This window comes from Paralichthys olivaceus, chromosome 21, assembly GCF_024713975.1.
Source record: "Paralichthys olivaceus isolate ysfri-2021 chromosome 21, ASM2471397v2, whole genome shotgun sequence".
Classification (NCBI taxonomy): domain Eukaryota; kingdom Metazoa; phylum Chordata; class Actinopteri; order Pleuronectiformes; family Paralichthyidae; genus Paralichthys; species Paralichthys olivaceus.
In genome coordinates this window covers 851,609-868,899 of record NC_091113.1, presented here as the reverse complement: position 1 = coordinate 868,899, position 17,291 = coordinate 851,609, and the positions used below count along the sequence as shown (strand labels likewise).

Below are 17,291 nucleotides of genomic sequence, written 5' to 3'. Positions count from 1 at the left end.
CGAGGGTCAACACGACATTTTCAAAATAAAAGAAATACAATAGTGTATGACTGTTAAACTTTAGCAGCTTTAGCAAGGAGCTTTCAATCTTTACTTCCGACAAACGTCACATCCACAGTGTCTGAAATCAGACTGCAGCTGCTGGAGACATCTGGAAACATCTGGACGAGACGTCACTGTGTCCGTGTTCGGCCGGTTAATGTCGGGGAGGAATGATTGGGAGTCGCTGACGGGAGTTTCTCTGTGAGGTCTCAGCAGTTCAACATAAACCTGAAGCAGAAATATGTTGTGGATTTTCTAACAGCTGGAGAAAGACAGATGTTACATAAGGAGGTGAAGGTGTTTCAACACATTCAACACATTTACATGGACATGAGCAGTTATAAATAATATTCATACACACTCACTCACACTTGTGTTTGTTTCTGTGTATTTTAATTCAAAACTGACTTTTCTGCTTTTTGTCTCTTTGCTGTGAATAAACTGAACTTTCGCTTAATGGGCAGAGAATCAAACCATGACTTTTATTCTTCACACATTATTATTATTTCATGTGAAGATTCATCATTTACACAGATTACTTGGCGCCGTGGTTCAGGTGTAACTAATAAAATGAACGTGTGTCTTGTGTCTTTGAGCCAAGTGGAGGGTTCAGTGAGAGAGATTCACTGAGGGCCGAGAATCAACTCTGATAAATGTCCAGATCACATTCCAGCTCAGTGACGCTCATCTGGTGTAATCCACGGAGGTGATGTGGGATGTGACCACAGCCTGTTCTGGTGCAGTGGGACTGAGGCTCTGCTCCAGAAATCATGACCCGATGACCTACAGCCGCCTCAGATGAGATCATCTGGACAGTTTCCACCTGATGAGACAAGAGCCTGAAGAACAGAGGCTTCCTCCAAACCAGGACGAATACAAGAGATTTACAACATTTGGACACAGTGACACCCGGTGGACATGTAGTCGTATTTATTACTCATACTTACAGTCATTTACTTCACAAGTGTTTTCAGTTACAACTACCGCGCAGCTAATTCATATCTCATCAAGATATGTTCATCATAATTCTTTAATTTCAAAAAGAGATTCAAACTCCTGAATCTGACCCAGTGCTGGAAGAGGTCCTCAACAATCCACCATGTTCGAGTAGCTGAACATCTGTGTCCATGATCACTGATCATTTCAGAAACAAAGGGAAAAGCAACAGGTTTGGTGCTGAGGGTGAATTGATCTGTTGAATACTCAGTATCACAGTAATGTACAGTACTGAGGTACATTATTGTCACATCCTCACTGAAGTTAAATGACTTTTTTACTCCCTGTTGTCTTCATGTTTCAGGTGACGTCCCTCCTGATCACCTGATGATCACCTGTCTGCACGTGTCACACCTGTGTCTCGTTTCATTTAACTTCATGTCTCCGAGTTCCTCTTTAGTTTCAACACCTTTGAGTTCTCAGCTCCATCAGCGTTAGTTTAGTTTCCATGTGTACGACATGTTTCCCTCTTGCCTGCTGTGTTTTGAATACGTTTGTATTAACCTTATATTCCATCAGTTGGCAAAGAAGAGACGAGAATTCAGTGAAATGATTCTTAAATTTATTTTAATAAATACAGCACATGGTCCAAGAATTAAAAAAACACTAAAGGGTCAGAACAGCTCTTTTTCTTATCAGCTCTTTAGATGCAGGCACTTTACCCAGTGTCTGGTTAACATGGGGCAACAGGGTGTGTGTGTCTGTGTTTTAAAGTTAACAACATATGTGTGTAGTTTTATTCTCTCATCACTGTCAATAATAAAACTATCAAACTAAAAGCACATCAGAACAGAGGAGACAAAAAACCCTCAACCGTTCGCAGCCTGAGCCGACGGAAGAAAAACCTGGAAGACGGCTGCAGAGTTCAGAAAGTTCAAAAACAACATTTACAAATCAACATCACGTGTCTGTGAACATCTTTAAACTAAAAGCTTTATTGAATCATCAGAACAAACATCGACATCAGAGTTAAACAAGCAACGGGAACATGGATGTTTAGTGAGAAAAAGCCTGAATGTTTCTTTCAGTCGTCTTTTCTTATATTCAAACCAGAATCATTGAAAAGGTTTGACGCACTGAGTGATTGTCTGAGTCTGTGAAGAACAGAGAGCGTCACATCATTAACTAAATCAAACGCTGCAGATTTCATGTTTTTTTATTTTGTTTTTCTAAAATCTATAAAAAGCTTATATAGTTATAAAAATATCTGGAACTGGAACTACAGTCAACAGCCGTCACGCCGCTGAAATTAAAAATGGACACCATCTCCAAAAAAGGAAGCCAAAACATCTGGTTTGCCCCCTGGTGGCTGGCTGCAGTATAGTTAACCTCCTCCATGTTAGCAGATGGTTTCAGTCATTTCAGGTGGATCACACTGATGTTTGTTCAAGTTTATGATCAGTTTGTAAAAGTTTTCTGGAGGAAAATCTGAATGATGGATTAACGATATCAAGTGGGACGGTGTTTAAAGAACAAAGTGAGACGCTTCCTCTCGACCGATGTCTGAGCTGCTGCTGTTACATGAATCCTGAACCCCCCCCCCCATCGTGCTGTGAGAGTTTAACGGTTTAACAGTTGAAACTTTACGATACAAGATCTACGGTTTATTTCTCTGAGCAAGACAACAGAGTGTTTGTCTGTCTGCAGCAACACCTGGTGAAGAAAATGCTGGAAGACGACAGAAGAGAAGAAGAAGAAGATCCAACCGACGTGCTCGTACTTTAGAAACACGTTCCCAGGAAGGAACCGCCTGGTCCCAGTTTAGTAGGAGGATCATCATCAGTGTGTGTGTGTGTGTGTGTGTGTGTGTGTGTGTGTGTGTGAGTGAGTGAGTGAGTGAGAGAGAGAGTGTTTGTGAGAGTGTGTGTGTGTGGGTGGGTGAGTGTGAGTGAGTGAGTGTGTGTGTGTGTGTGGGTGAGTGTGTGAGTGAGAGAGAGAGAGAGAGAGTGTGTGTGTGTGTGTGTGTGTGTGAGTGTGTGAGTGAGAGTGTGTGAATGAGTGTGTGTGTGTGGGTGAGTGTGTGAGTGAGAGAGAGAGAGAGTGTGTGTGTGTGAGTGGGTGTGTGTGTGTGTGTGTGTGTGTGTGAGTTAGTTAGTGAGTTAGTTAGTGAGAGTGTGTGTGTGAATGAGTGTGTGTGTGTGTGGGTGGGTGAGTGAGTGAGTGAGAGTGTGTGTGTGAGTGTGTGTGTCCTTAAGAGATTGTCCATCATCATCATCATCATCATCTTCATCTTCATCAAATGAGGGTAATTTGCGGGTCAGATTTCTCGGGGGTGCAGCAGTTAAGCTCCTCCTCTCCTCTGCTGCCAACTAACTCCACCCCACCCATTTCGCTGCGGCGTTTCCATGGTGACTGGTCTTCCGTTACTTTGACGACTGCACCGTCTCCTGCAGTGACAGGCGGGAGCGTGCCGGAGGGAGGGGCCCCATCACGGACTGGACTCCGCTCAGCCTCCACGGAAGCAGGCCCAGGAAGTTGTCCGGCTGGTGCGTGTCCAGCGTGAGGCTGAGAACCCTCTGAGGAGCGGCGGCTGGAGGATTGTGGGTAGTGTAGTTCCTGCTCAAGGGGATAGTAGAAGGTGGACGAGGATGTCGGGGATGGAGAAGAGTGGTCACTGCGTTCCTGGAGAGAGAGAAGGAAGCAGGAGAGGAAGTCAGAGGCAGAGGAGAGTGATGGTTGAATGAAGGTTGGACAGATGGATGGATGAATGGATGAAGTGATGGATCAAAGCAACATGTCTGTGGACGGATGATGAACGGATTAGATAAGATGCAGAAGAGATCACAGACGGTGAAACTAACTCTGTCAGAGCTTTTCCTCCTCATTCAGTCCAAAGTCTTTTAAAGCTCACATCAAAACTGTAAAGATTCCGCTCAGGAAACATCATCACATCAAGTATCATTATTATTATTATGGTGTTTCCCTCTTATTATAATTCATTTATGTAAAAAGTGTTGTTAAATTTCAGGACTCTGCATTTTAAAGACAAATTTAAAAAGTAATCTGAAAACGCCTCCAGGAATCTTCCCTCGGATAATAAACTAGATTCGATTTTCTCCCTTCAAGGATAAAAGAGAAATGTTTAACATTCTGTGAGTTGAACCATGAGCACATTTTAAAGCTACCTGTCAAAGTTAATGTTCATCATTCACATCCAACGCTTTTTCAACAGAAATCCTTTTTGAGACGATGCTTTGTCAGTGATGACGTTCAGATAAGGAATCATGTTGGCTGGTGATCAAGGAAACGTTTCATGGAAACATGTAATCATTCATATATTTCACCACACGATTGAATGACGTGCAACAAGTTTCATGGGTGAAAATGAAGTTCTGACTTGTGTTAGTGAGGAAAGTGAAGGAAGCAGACGCTCAGTTTGTTGCTTATTTGATCTTTTCTTCTGATTAAATTTCACTCGTTGGTTTTTCTTTCAATCGTTCTTTGGAGGAAGTGCTGGCTCTTTGATTGGATGTTTCTTACTGCATGTACTATGTTTTGAGTACTTCATATGTTGCGTACTTATACCTGCTGTCTACTTCTACACCGGGGATCAGAGAGAAGCAGCATTTCAATCCCGTCTGTGTCCTGGACATCGTAGAATTGACTGTTAAGTTGACTTTGAAATGCATCTTGGGAGTTGTAGTTGATTGTTTTGTGTCAGACCTAATCACCTCAGACTGCTGTTGGAGAATTAATCACAACATCCAACCTGACGTGTAATAATAAATAAATGAAATGATGAACCGTGACTGGAACACAAGGGTTCATGCAGTTACATGCAACACGTACGAACGACTGACGCTGCGGTTGCCAAGGAGCAGGACAGGATCGAGAGGCAGTTGCTAAGGAAGCTGAGAGGCAGGGGGACGTGGAGACTGGACGATGAGCAGCGGTGGGAGGGACAGGAAGTGGGCGACGGGCTCATTTTGGGAAGGTTAGTACATCACTGTCAGACCTCACTCTCTGAAACACACACACACACACATACATACGCAAAGGAGAAACACAACAGGACAGAGGGTTAGAGGAAGAGACACATGATGGATTAGGGTCGGAGGAAACCTGCTGGACGTCAGGAACACTGCAAAGGTTAAGACAGGAAAAATGACACACAACATGAAAAACAGCTGAGACAAATAAACGAGTCGAGAGAGACGAACTCACAGATGAGTGATGATGTCATGAGGATGAAAAGCAAAATAAAGTTGGACCCGTCTCAAACGTGGAAGAACTGATGGCCTCGAATTCTGTTGTTGCCATTTTAACGTAACATGTAAATATCAAAAATAAAATAAAGATGATATGTGGTTCCTAAACCAACAACACATGTTCCCCCGGCATCACACTGTGTCCTGGGTGATTATGATTGTACAACGTGACATGGATCAGATGAGGACACACGACGTGAGAGCAGATAAGAATCAAGGCTTCAACCACTGACTCATCAGTCCAAAGAGAAACTACACTCCGACGTATTTAAGTTAGAAGAAGACGAATCGTTCAAGTCCTGTGCATTCTGAATAAATCCTGAACTCTGTGCAGACACATCCGAAGTGACTGATGGAGCACGAGTGACGTGTGCAAATGTTTGTGCTCTCCAGATAAAGAAAGAAGAGCTTCCTGTTTGTCTTCTGTAAAATAAAACTCGTGAATTAAGCCACAGTTTGGATACAAGACGTTTGTTAATGCAGGTGGAGAAAATCTGCTGAGCACAACATTCAAGAGTTTGCTTCAGGAGGAAACCGTGAACGTATTTGAGAGGAATCTACAAATCTAGACGCTCTCTCGAGCTGCTGTAAGATTTCACTGCTTCAACAACTACACAGAGAGTATGAAGTGCATCCAGCAGCAGCGTGAGGATGGATGACACTACAGGCTTCTCTCGCTCTGCGTTGAAGGAGGCAGACCCAGAGAACACCTGCAGGGTGAAGGGTAAATGCTTCGGTGAGGATGAATGAGGGGGAGAGGACACGGGGTCACATACGTGCTGCATTCACCACTGCAGAATGGTGTATACCTCTGTATACAAGGGCTGGACAGCCTTCTGGCCTGACGGATCTGAAAACAACAGTTTACAGCTCAGTTACAGTAACGTGAAGAGCTTCTTTCCAGAAAACCACAAATCCATTCAACAGAGGATTTACTGATCTGAGGAGAATCCAGATTAATTCATTCATTCATTCAGAGTTAACGTCTGTGGGAGAAATGTAATGCTGCTCAGATCTTTTATTTCATATCGATTGGCTGGAAGCTCTGAATCTTCTGAAATTACTCCACGCCTCCAATATTCAGCCTCACACTTCAACCTGCAGACTGTTGATGCAGAATAGTTTTATTTATAAAATTCATTATAATAATGTTTTTTACTTTTGGTGGATAATCATGTGGTTTTGGAAGCAAACTCTTCAAACAGAGAGAAGACACGGAGGGAGAAGAAGATAGGTGTGTGTGTGAGTGTGTGTAGGTGTGTGTAGGTGTGTTTAGGTGTGTGTAGGTGTGTGTGTGAGTGTGTGTAGGTGTGTGTAGGTGTGTGAGTGTGTGTGTGTGTGTGAGTGTGTGTGTGTGAAAACATTCTTAAGTCATCATCAGGTTGTGAAAAACCTGAAAATGTAAAAACAAAGAATAAACATTCTACAGAATACGTGTGGACACATTATACATGAAGTGATCTGAACGATCAATCCTCTAACACACTGTCACTTGTTTGTTATCTTAGACATATTGTCTCCAGGTCCGAGCTCAGTGAGTGTTTTATTTAACTTCCTCGGCCACAAGAGGGAGCCACTAAACCTGATCAGACATAAACAGCCTCCAGCTGTTTAAAGTGACGTCACTGATCAAATGAATTAAAGAAATCATGAAGCAGGATTCATTATTTATCTTACAGGGATTTTACTCATCTGTTATTGTGCAGATCTGTGTGGCTGAGTCGAAGCTCTTGTGTTTATGGTTTGATTCCCTGGCTTTACCAACATTACAACAGATGAGTGTGATACCCACAGTGTTCGCTGAGCGTCCGGGGCCGCGCTGAGCCACTATGGCTCCTGAGATGGCTTTAATCCAGCTGTGCATGTCCTCTGGACTGTCAGCCTGACAGAGAGGAGGTTCAGTGTTAATGTGCATACAACTGTGTAGAAACTGAAAGAGTGAGATTAACATCGTCTTCATTGTTGTTACCTGGATGTAGAAGGTCCTGGAGCTGGTGACCATCTCAAACAAATTGTCCCTCATCATCAGCTCGCTGCAGAAATCAGACAGAAGCAGCCGCGTCACTTTTTAATGAGTCTGGATCTCAGCACAGATTCACCTGATCACAAAGGAAAAGAACTGACCTCTGTTTACACTCCTGAACTTTGTGAATCTCCTTCAGAGCGATGACTCTCAGCGCCTCCCGCTCCTGTGACAACAAGAGAAAACTGAACTTCACTGCTCGACAGCTGGAAGATGCAAAGACCACAGATCATAGAGAAGTTAATGTGGAGTTTCAGAAAGAAACTGACAAAATAAAACTTTGTTCCTGTGAAAGAAATCATCAGAATAAAAGAATGCAGTGACTCAGAGGTGAATATTTTCTATTTGAAGAGAAGAACAGGACAGAAAAATAATTAAGACTGGGCAGGAACTCTGGTTGTATTAATCATATTGTATTTTAACTCCAGCAGCACTTACTCCACTGCACAGATCATGACGTGTGTCCTCACACTGAGCGTGAACATTCATATAAGCAGCGTTGATTTGTGCAAATGTATTTAACACGGGGAACGACACATGTAGAACAGATGAAGATGGGACCTCATGCTCCTCTCTCACCAGCTCGCAGCTCTGACTGGCTCAGCACTTGTATTCCCTTCTGGTCACTGACTCATCATATTTAGCAACTTATAATTAAAGGCTATTTAAAGAACTTTTACATGTGTGGTGAACCACAGCTGATTCTCCTCCGTCTGCTCTCAGACGCTGTGTATGAGGCGTGTCATTTGTATGTAATTCTTCTGATGCTGTTAAGAGCGTTTGAGCTGAAGGGTTGTGTTCACTACGTTCTACAAACATTCATGTGTCACTCGTGTCAAACACGTGTCTCAGTGTCCAATCACAGAACTTTAAATTCTGCCAGAGTGTAAAATCATGTTCAGAACATTGAACTATAGTTTACAGTCAAATGATCCAGAGGACCTCTGTGGTTACATGATCGATTATTCAAGTTCACCTCTCACTTTATTCTGTGTGTGTGTGTGTGTGTGTGTGTGTGTGTGTGTGTGTGTGTGTGTGTGTGTGTGTGTGTGTTGACTTCATATGTCTTTACTTTTAGATTTCAGGTTTTTTACTCAGTTGTAATCATCAGTAAGAAAACATCAGTCTACAGAATCACACACACACACACAGAATCACACAGACACACACACACACACAGACAGACACACACACACACACAGGGTGTGTCCATATATGTGCACAGACAGCCTGAGGCTACGACTCCCTGCTCTGTCCCTCATATGAGGTATTCAGGAAACATGCTGCTGCTGGTGAAGACATACAACTCCCTGCAGGCAAAACCAGCCTCACTGTGTGTGTGTGTGTGTGTGTGTGTGTGTGTGTGTGTGTGTGTGTGTGTGTGTGTGTGTGTGTACATATTTTTTTGAGAACATCACTGTGATTAACATGGTTTACTTTAGAGGTGTGGTTACAGATGTATGATGTTTAGCGTTAGGGGCGAAGGAATCTATTAATGAATGTGCTCACGACTACAGAATGTGTGTGTGTGTGTGTGTGTGTGTGTGTGTGTGTGTGTGTGTGTGTGTGTGTGTGTGTGTGTGAGTGTGTGTGTGTGTGTGTGTGTGTGTTCACTAGGTGTACATTAAGCTGATCATTGTTGAACCTGGTTATTTTTACTGCTGGAACATGATGATTGTCGTGGATTTCTCACCAGGTCAGATTTGTAATAGCTCACAGCGTTCTCCTCCAGCATGAAGTACCTCCTCTTCCAGGTCTTCATCTGAGGAAGAGAAGCACGTCGATCAACGCTGGTGGATGGAAACATTAGGAATCCTCCTCCAGGCGGGTTTGAGGTGTGATCTTTCTCTAAGTGTTGGACAGAAAGTGTGTGCTCTCACCACAGCTCCTTGTTTGACACAGTATCCGGCCTTGATGACGGCCTGGTCCTGGGCTCCTCTGGACAGGAAGTAGGGCAGCTGATTCTGACTCCGCTTCACACCTCCTCGCTCCGCCCCATTCTGCCCCTCTCCCTGCTCCTAACACACACACACACACACACACACACACAGGTGAGTGCTTTAGCTCACACATGTTCTTTAACACATCCATGTTCCATGAATCCTCTGTTGGTTCATCACAGGGTCACAGATTGAATCTGTTTATCTTTTACTTTCCGGACTCATTTGCTTGACTTCCCCCCTGGATGTTTCCATAGCTACTGTATATATATATCTAGATATATTTATATTTATATATATCTTTATACATATAAGCAGACTCTGAAAATCCTCTTTAATAAGTCAGTTATTTATTATTTCGCTCAGCGGCTCTTCACAGCTTGTTTCCTTATTTAAAAGTTGAGTCACAGAATGAAAACCAGCCGTCACTTGTCGAGTCGATGCTCACCGGGGGTCATGTGCTTGTGGCTGCATACCGATACAGACAGGACTGAACGTGCTGAGCTGCTGCTGCTAACAGGTACTAATGCAACACACGGGGCACCGAGTGTGTGTGTGTGTGTGTGTGTTACCTGAGTGGCGGTGATGATAGGGACCCCCCCTATGATCTCAGTCTTGTAGGAGACCTGTTTCGTGGCTCCCAGTGCGTCCTGCTGCGTCTCTGCGTGGACAGTGTGGCCTTCACCGGGCTTTGGCACCTGAAGCACAACAAGACGTTAACCACAGTCCACAGTTTAAATGACTTCATCTTTTTCTAATCTTTTCAAAGAACTTTCATCTTGTAAATCAGCGTCTTTTCAGGGTTTTTCTCTAAATCTTCATTCAGTAAAAGTTGATCATAGACAGAATGACATTTTCAAATGAAAGATCTATTTTTGAATATGGTCTGGAGCACACATGAGTAATAAACATGATAAATAAATAAATAAAACAAAGAAGAGACACTGGAGGTTTCACACTGCTCTGAATGACATGTTCTCTATTCTCACTCTGCTGCCAGAAAAACTCAGCACAGCAGCAAATGTGGATTCATCTGCTGAAATCACACAATTCTTCCTGTTTGAGTGATGTTTGGAGAAAGCTACAGCAGCCAGCTGCTTCAGGAAATTATTGAACCTTTTAAAAATAAACCAACACACGTGTGACTGGTTTTTAAGATTTAAGAAGGAACCACTGGACTGCAGACGAGATGAATGATTCACAGTTTGAAATAATAACTAAAGGATTCCTGACTCTTCTCCTCTCTTGTCCCCTTTACGCTCTGTTACGTCTGAACTGAACTGACTCTGGCCTGATGGCTGATTTTCCATCTGCTGCAGCCTGAGGCCGACGACAGAGCCACGTATGACAGCCGGAGAAACAGGGTCACCTATTGATCCGTGTGTGAGAGTGATGAGTGAGTGAGTGAGTGAGTGAGTGTGGGGGGGGGGCTCACAGTAATCTTGGTGGCGTTGTTGAGAACACTGATCCATTCCACTAAATCCTGCTGGTCGTTGGCTTGCAGGTAAAACTTCCTCATTCCTGCATTTATGACTTTAGAGAGAGAGAGAAATAAAAAGAGGGAGGAATGAAAAAGTTTCGTTTTGAAACATTAAACACAGAAGTAAAGTAAACGAGACAATACAGGAGGAAGAGGAGAAATACACTGATGCAAATCATGAGCTAAAAATATCGTTTGTTTCTGGTTTCTCAGAGTCAGAGGATGTAAATCACACACACACACACACACACTCTCACACACACACACACACACACACACACACACACACACACACACACACACACACACACACACACACACACACACACACACACACACACACACACACACACACACACACACACACACACACACACACACACACAGGTCAGGTCAAGGTCATTGGACAGTTTCCTCCCATTGAGTGACAAAAAGCTAGTGTTGGTCCCCGGAGGAAAAACAACAGGCAGCACAGGACAAAAGAGAGGAAATAAAGCTACCGTCGGAGGAAAAGAGGGAGGGAGAGTGGAATAAAAGGAAAAGGAAGCACATGAGCGCAAGGAAAGAGTCGGAATAGAGGAGGTTGGAGAGGAAGGAGAAAAGTTGCAGGGGGGTGACGGAGGGAAAGAAAGTGCACGAACACCTGAAACCTGCATCTGTGTGAGATGTTTGAACACGTCAATCTAAATATCCATTCAGCTCCTGCCTCCATTATTCTGGTTTCAGTCTTTCCACCAGGTGTTGACCGTGGCCACAGGGATTCGCCGCCGCTCAGCCGTAAAACCATTAATTAGGTCCGGCTCTGGCGCTCTGATGCTCGGTGGTGAGGGGGTGAAGGGATGAGGGGGAGAGGGCCGGCTCGCAGACGGTGCTCCAGTTCATCCAGAACGTGTTGGGTGGGGTTGAGGTCAGGGCTCCGTGCAGGCCGCTCGAGCTCGTCCACACCGAACTGAGAAAAGCTTGTTCTGTGTGGAGCTGGCGTTGTGCACGTGAGCATGTTGGAACAGGAAAAGACTAAAGGCAGAATTCTGCAACTGAACTAGAATCTCACTTTCCTCTCCAGTGTCACTGCAGGAGAATTAAGATGCACTGAGATTAAAGAGGATGAGAGAAGAGCCCGAGGACCAGGAGACAAAAGGGTTTGAGAATAAGGTTGCAGGTTATGAAAGTTGTTTCTGAGCAGAAGCAGCTCAATCTCTCCTGACACGGATCATTACACTGTGTTTATGAGTTAAAACAGAGTTTCCTTGTGACTAAGACGGATTTTGAGGAAGAATTGCACAACACAAAGTATTTCATGGCGGCAGTCATGAAAGCTCATGTTAGTAAAGATTAACTTCCGAGCTCGATGACACATACGTGAATGTGTCAGAGAAGCTTCGCCTCCTGTTCAGTTTCAATCTGTGCAAGTGAGGAGGCCAATAAAACCTTTGCTTCCTGTGGCAAACAAATCACACTTTGAATGGAGTTGGACTTTGACCCTGGACATTCACTTTGGATTCACGTGTGTGTGACCGCACCCTCAATCTTTACACTTCAACTTTATTCACAACATTCAGAACATTTTGACTTTATTCTCAATATTAAAATGTAAAATCGATCAAAACCTAATTTAGTAATTTTGACTTAATTCTTAAAAATGCTCTCTCATCTTCGTCTGGTTCTTGGCCCTCGTGCTCCTTCATAGTGGATAGAGCTGTAGCGTAGGAAACAAACAGAGGAGATGGAGGAAGAGGAGAAGAAAGTGAAGGTGAACTCACCGAAGCAGAACTCTGCCTTTGGTCTGAGCTTGGTGGCATCACTGACCTGAACAGTGGAGAAAAGAGTTTATGTCGTAAAAGGGAGATTCAGCTCAGAGTCAGTAATAATAACTACAAGTCATCACTGAAAGAGAGGAAGAAGAAGAGTCATCCTCATCACAGCTGGAGACGTGTCCAGACACATCACATGACATGATCTGCTGCATCACACAGTGGATACGCTAACACGAGATCATTTCTATCATCTCTATATAGAGTCCAGCTGATGTGACAGGAGTGACTCACCTTCGAGATGTAGGTGAGCTTTAGAGATCCCACCTTCTCTGCACCTTTAGGCAGATTCTGAACAAAGACAGAAAGAAACATCACCTTATTATTGCTGCTCTTTACAATAAAGATTCAGTTTGTTTCTGAAAAGGCCCTTAGACCCTGAGGCTGAGTGATGTGGTGGGAATCAAGACCGAAGCTTTAACAGATTTTAATGTTTCCAAACCCAAAATCTTCAGCAGAAGATCAAAACAATGTTAATAACGTGATGTCAAATGATTTGGTGAATGTAAAATGTAATAAACTGAACCACTGTTTTTCACTGTTCATACTATGAGAGTGTCGATCAAATCAGAGCCCGAAGTTTTGAAGTGATCACGAACAATCGACCGCAGATTTACATCGAGACTCAGAATCAGAACTTCCTCTTTTGGGGCCACAGTTTGAAAACGATGGGAAACACGTGTGTTTCAGTTTTATGTTCTCTGGAGAGGAAATGTTCAGCCATCAAGGAAATATCATCAACAGCCTCGGCCCAAACTCTGCACTGACACAGCTGCCAAACTTCTACCTCATGCAGAGGAATTCCCCACAGTGGGAAATAAAATACACTTTCTCTTCTGGTTCCTGTTTATCTGCAAGGTTTGAAACCAAGCATCAGTCAACCCACTCACATGTGTACATCCAACCTGTCACACAGCTGTGAACAGCCTCGTCTCCTCCTACTGCCTCCACCAATCAGAGTGCAATCAGTGGATCGTGTAGTTCTGTGTCATGAACCCACAACTTCCTTTTTACTGCTTTTTACTCCAACTTCTTTAAGGTTTTTCTTTTGATTGAAAAGTCCCATTGTCAACACTGCACCTTCCTCTGGTTACACATCTTCTGCACTTTCAGTATAATAAAATAGAGTTGAATTCATTTACAGAGATAACGACAGAAGATCAGTTCAGCTCCAAACACTAAAATAAATATGAAGAGACGTCCTGCTGCCACACAACAACAACAACAACAACAACAACAACAACAGAACTCGAATGAAGAAGATAAACATATTTTTATGCATTGTTTAATCTGTTCAATAAAAGTTTTCCTGTCGTCTGTGAAGCTCGACCACCGAACACAACTGGACCACACAGAACATTATAGACAGGCAGTATGATGGTCCACATGTTCTCAGCTCATCAGACACACGGTCTCTAACCTGTGGGTTGTCCATGTACCACAGCAGGCTGCCCTGCTGCGTGTCCAGGATGAAGTATCGGCGCAGGAACCTGCCGCTGCTCTCATTCTCCTCGATGTCCAGAAAGCCGCAGCTGCGATTCTGACGGTCCTTGTACGGCATCGCAACCCCGACCAGCTCCGCCCGCCCTGGGGCATCACAGGAACTCTGCAAGAAGAGAGAAGAAGTCGGGATTTATCCAAAGGAATGAGTTGATGCTCTCATTCAGTGGCTGCACCTCCAGGACTTTCATAACCTTCAGTTCCCTCTCAGACAGAAACGTGCCGGTACAAGCAGGCGACCACACACACTCAATTAAAACACTCAGGACTGTGTGAGCTTCTAGAAACGTGTCCTGGGGCGGAAGATGGACTCACTGTCGTTAATCCTGACTCGAAGGCAACTGTGACCGAGCGAGTTTCTCAAGTTTCTACTGCAGAGAAGGAAATTCACGATGTTGGGAGATAAAACAATCATCTAAATCAATCTGCAGAAAGCTGTGTGTGTGTGTGTGTGTGTGTGTGTGTGTGTGTGTGTGTGTGTGTGTGTGTGTGTGTGTGTCAGCTAAAGTATGCTGGACATAACCGAGCAGAGTTTGTGTGAAGGTGTAAAAACTACGAGCTGATCAAACAGTTTTACCAGAGAAATAAAACCTGACACACAACAGATCTCAGGTCAGTGGAACAATAGAGAAAAGTTGCTCTGGATGAAGTTTTAAAACTCTATTGTTTGGTGGCTTCAGCATCTGTTTCCCACACACACACACACACACACACACACACACAGGTTATAACCACAGACTGAACATTAACAGATTAGAACCACAGACTGAACATCAGGAGGTTCGAACATAAAGAAGTTAGAACCACTGACTGACCATCAGGAGGTTCGAACATAAAGAAGTTAGAACCACAGACTGAACATTAACAGGTTAGAACCACAGACTGAACATTAACAGATTAGAACCACAGACTGAACATAAAGAAGTTAGAACCACAGACTGAACATAAAGAAGTTAGAACCACTGACTGAACATAAACAGATTAGAACCACAGACTGAACATAAAGAAGTTAGAACCACAGACTGAACATTAACAGGTTAGAACCACAGACTGAACATTAACAGGTTAGAACCACAGACTGTAGATAAACAGATTAGAACCACAGACTGTAGATAAACAGATTAGAACCACAGACTGAACATTAAGAAGTTAGAACCACAGACTGAACATTAACAGGTTAGAACCACAGACTGTAGATAAAGAAGTTAGAACCACAGACTGAACATAAAGAAGTTAGAACCACAGACTGACCATAAAGAAGTTAGAACCACAGACTGAACATAAAGAAGTTAGAACCACAGACTGAACATTAACAGATTAGAACCACAGACTGAACATTAACAGATTAGAACCACAGACTGACCATCAGGAGGGTCGAACATGAAGAACCACAGACTGACCATCAGGAGGGTCGAACATGAAGAACCTCCTCACCAGTGCAGTGGATGTCTCAGGCCTGTCTCCTCTGCGCCTCCATGACAGCTGCTCCTCTGCTCTCCTCCGTCTCCTGCAGGAGCTCTGATCGATACTGACCACACTGAGCTGACGAGCCTGTGACCTCTGACCCTCTCAGCTGCGGGTTCTGAGTCAGTTCTGATGAGTCCAGTGTGGCAGCAGCTGTCCGGCACCACCGACACACTCACACACTCACACACACACACACACACACTGCTTCCGGTCTGAGCTTTCGGAGTAAAGGTTGTTAGAGGCGTCACTTCCGTGTGGAGCATAAAGTAAAACACCCTCCAGGAGCTGAAATGAAGAGAGGATCAGAAAAATGGAGCAAGTTCGACTCACAAGAATCCAGTTCTGACATTAATAATTATAATCATCATCATTATATAAATAAAACATGTTTACAAAGTGCTTCACAGACATAAACTGAAAGACCTGCAGTGTCGAGTTAATTCAATGGATGAAATCAAGACTTAAAACAAACGTCTGGTTAAATGAAATAAATTCTTAACAATAAAGCAACAACACAAACAAATTCAATCTCCCACAGGATCAAACCTAATGACTTATAATCTCCTGCAGTCTTTACTTCAGTCTTATCAAACCCCCCAGGATGCAAAACAATGATGTAAATGTTGTTAAAGTATATTTAACATGAGGCAAAACTTAAATGAATTAATTTCTGGAACAATCCATGTTTGCCTTTTAAAGACGTCAGAAAAGTATGTGTGCTTTTATTTTGAAAGTAGAAATTAGGTCTCATCACTGTTAACTCGACGCTGCAGATGTTCAACCAATCCCTCGCTCTCTTTGCAAAGCATCATGGTAAATGTGGTTCATTCTCTTCAGGTGTCAGCAATCACATCTCTACAATCCTGACATCTAGTGGTGAACTTCTGATAATATCTGAAGTGAGATTTACACTGAAACCTCATGTCTTGGTCTCCCTGACTGATTCTGAGGATTTGAGTCAAATCCAACTCTGGATCCAACACTGGAGGTCTGACAACAGAGAGAAGAAACAATAATATGAAGGACTAAGATCTGATTCAAATCCACCGACAGGACAAAAGCTAGTGAGGTTACAGTCTGATGCACCAGAGGATTATTCCGATGATTCCACTCCTTCCAGTGCAGACGGTCATTGTGCTGTTTATCTGGTGACATCAGAGAACTAGATGTATGTGCAGTGGACTAAAGTTACTAATGTTCCACAGTCTGTCTAATACCATAACAGAGTGTTTCCATTTCCCAACCTTAAATATACAGGAACAAACTATGCTTAAAACAGGGACTTGATGAAATCTCAATTACATAAAGTTACATGGAAATGTAGTTAAAGTCACAGTTTTAGGCATTTTTTGTGTACTTTTACTTTAACCTGATGTTTTACTCACTTTATCTGAACCTTAATTTCACCAACCTTAATCCACCCAAAGTCAAATTCTTACTTCATTTCATAAAAAGGGGACTCTACAAATACTGAAGGTGTAAATTGTGAGACACTGGATGAACCAGGCCGTTTAATAGACACAGAGGAACCCACATGATGGACACTACATTTAAATTTGATGTGATTCATGAGGAACCATTAATCAAAACACAAGAACTTATTTAAAACACTCAAATTCTGTAAATGTGCAAATAACATCTTTAAGTGATTATTCTTGGATTGTTTTTGAATGAAGGGCCCAGAGATATAAGAAGTGAGCTGCTCTCACTCTCCTCACAGATTCATCATCTCTCAAAGAAGAAAGCTGGTTGGGGTGGTGAATCATTTGGCTTCTCTCCTCCCTGTCTTTGCCAGAGTGGATCCTATGGCTGATATCTGCTGAA

General features: G+C 43.2%; 1 protein-coding gene across 8 annotated transcripts; it reads right to left on the bottom strand.

Annotated features, from left to right (window-relative positions):
* Positions 1–1,586: 1,586 nt before the first annotated feature.
* On the bottom strand, positions 1,587–15,682 carry plekha1b (pleckstrin homology domain containing, family A (phosphoinositide binding specific) member 1b). 8 transcript variants are annotated; one of them, XM_069517553.1, is made up of 13 exons: positions 15,435–15,682; positions 13,921–14,106; positions 12,735–12,791; positions 12,450–12,495; positions 10,645–10,742; positions 9,782–9,907; positions 9,150–9,287; positions 8,963–9,031; positions 7,371–7,435; positions 7,216–7,279; positions 7,039–7,128; positions 6,023–6,096; positions 1,587–3,660 (listed from the first exon to the last, which is right to left on the bottom strand). In XM_069517553.1, the coding sequence occupies exons 2-13, from the start codon at positions 14,059–14,061 to the stop codon at positions 3,402–3,404; spliced, it is 1,227 nt and encodes a 408-aa protein (XP_069373654.1). In that variant the 5' UTR covers positions 14,062–14,106; positions 15,435–15,682; the 3' UTR covers positions 1,587–3,401. The 8 variants fall into 8 exon arrangements, 6 of the variants coding, with proteins under 6 accessions (XP_069373654.1, XP_069373652.1, XP_069373653.1 ...); XM_069517551.1 differs by having other exon boundaries at positions 15,401–15,539; XM_069517552.1 differs by having other exon boundaries at positions 6,056–6,096; positions 15,401–15,539.
* Between the last annotated feature and the right edge of the window lie 1,609 nt (positions 15,683–17,291).

What these genes read in the sequence shown, in the direction of transcription:
- plekha1b (XM_069517550.1), bottom strand. An exon ending in GTGTCAAACAAGGAGCTGTG is followed by an intron (nt 9,032 to 9,149) that starts GTGAGAGCACAC and finishes TCTCTTCCTCAG; the next exon opens with ATGAAGACCTGGAAGAGGAG. An exon ending in CCGGACGCTCAGCGAACACT is followed by an intron (nt 3,661 to 7,038) that starts GTGGGTATCACA and finishes CTCTCTCTCCAG; the next exon opens with GAACGCAGTGACCACTCTTC.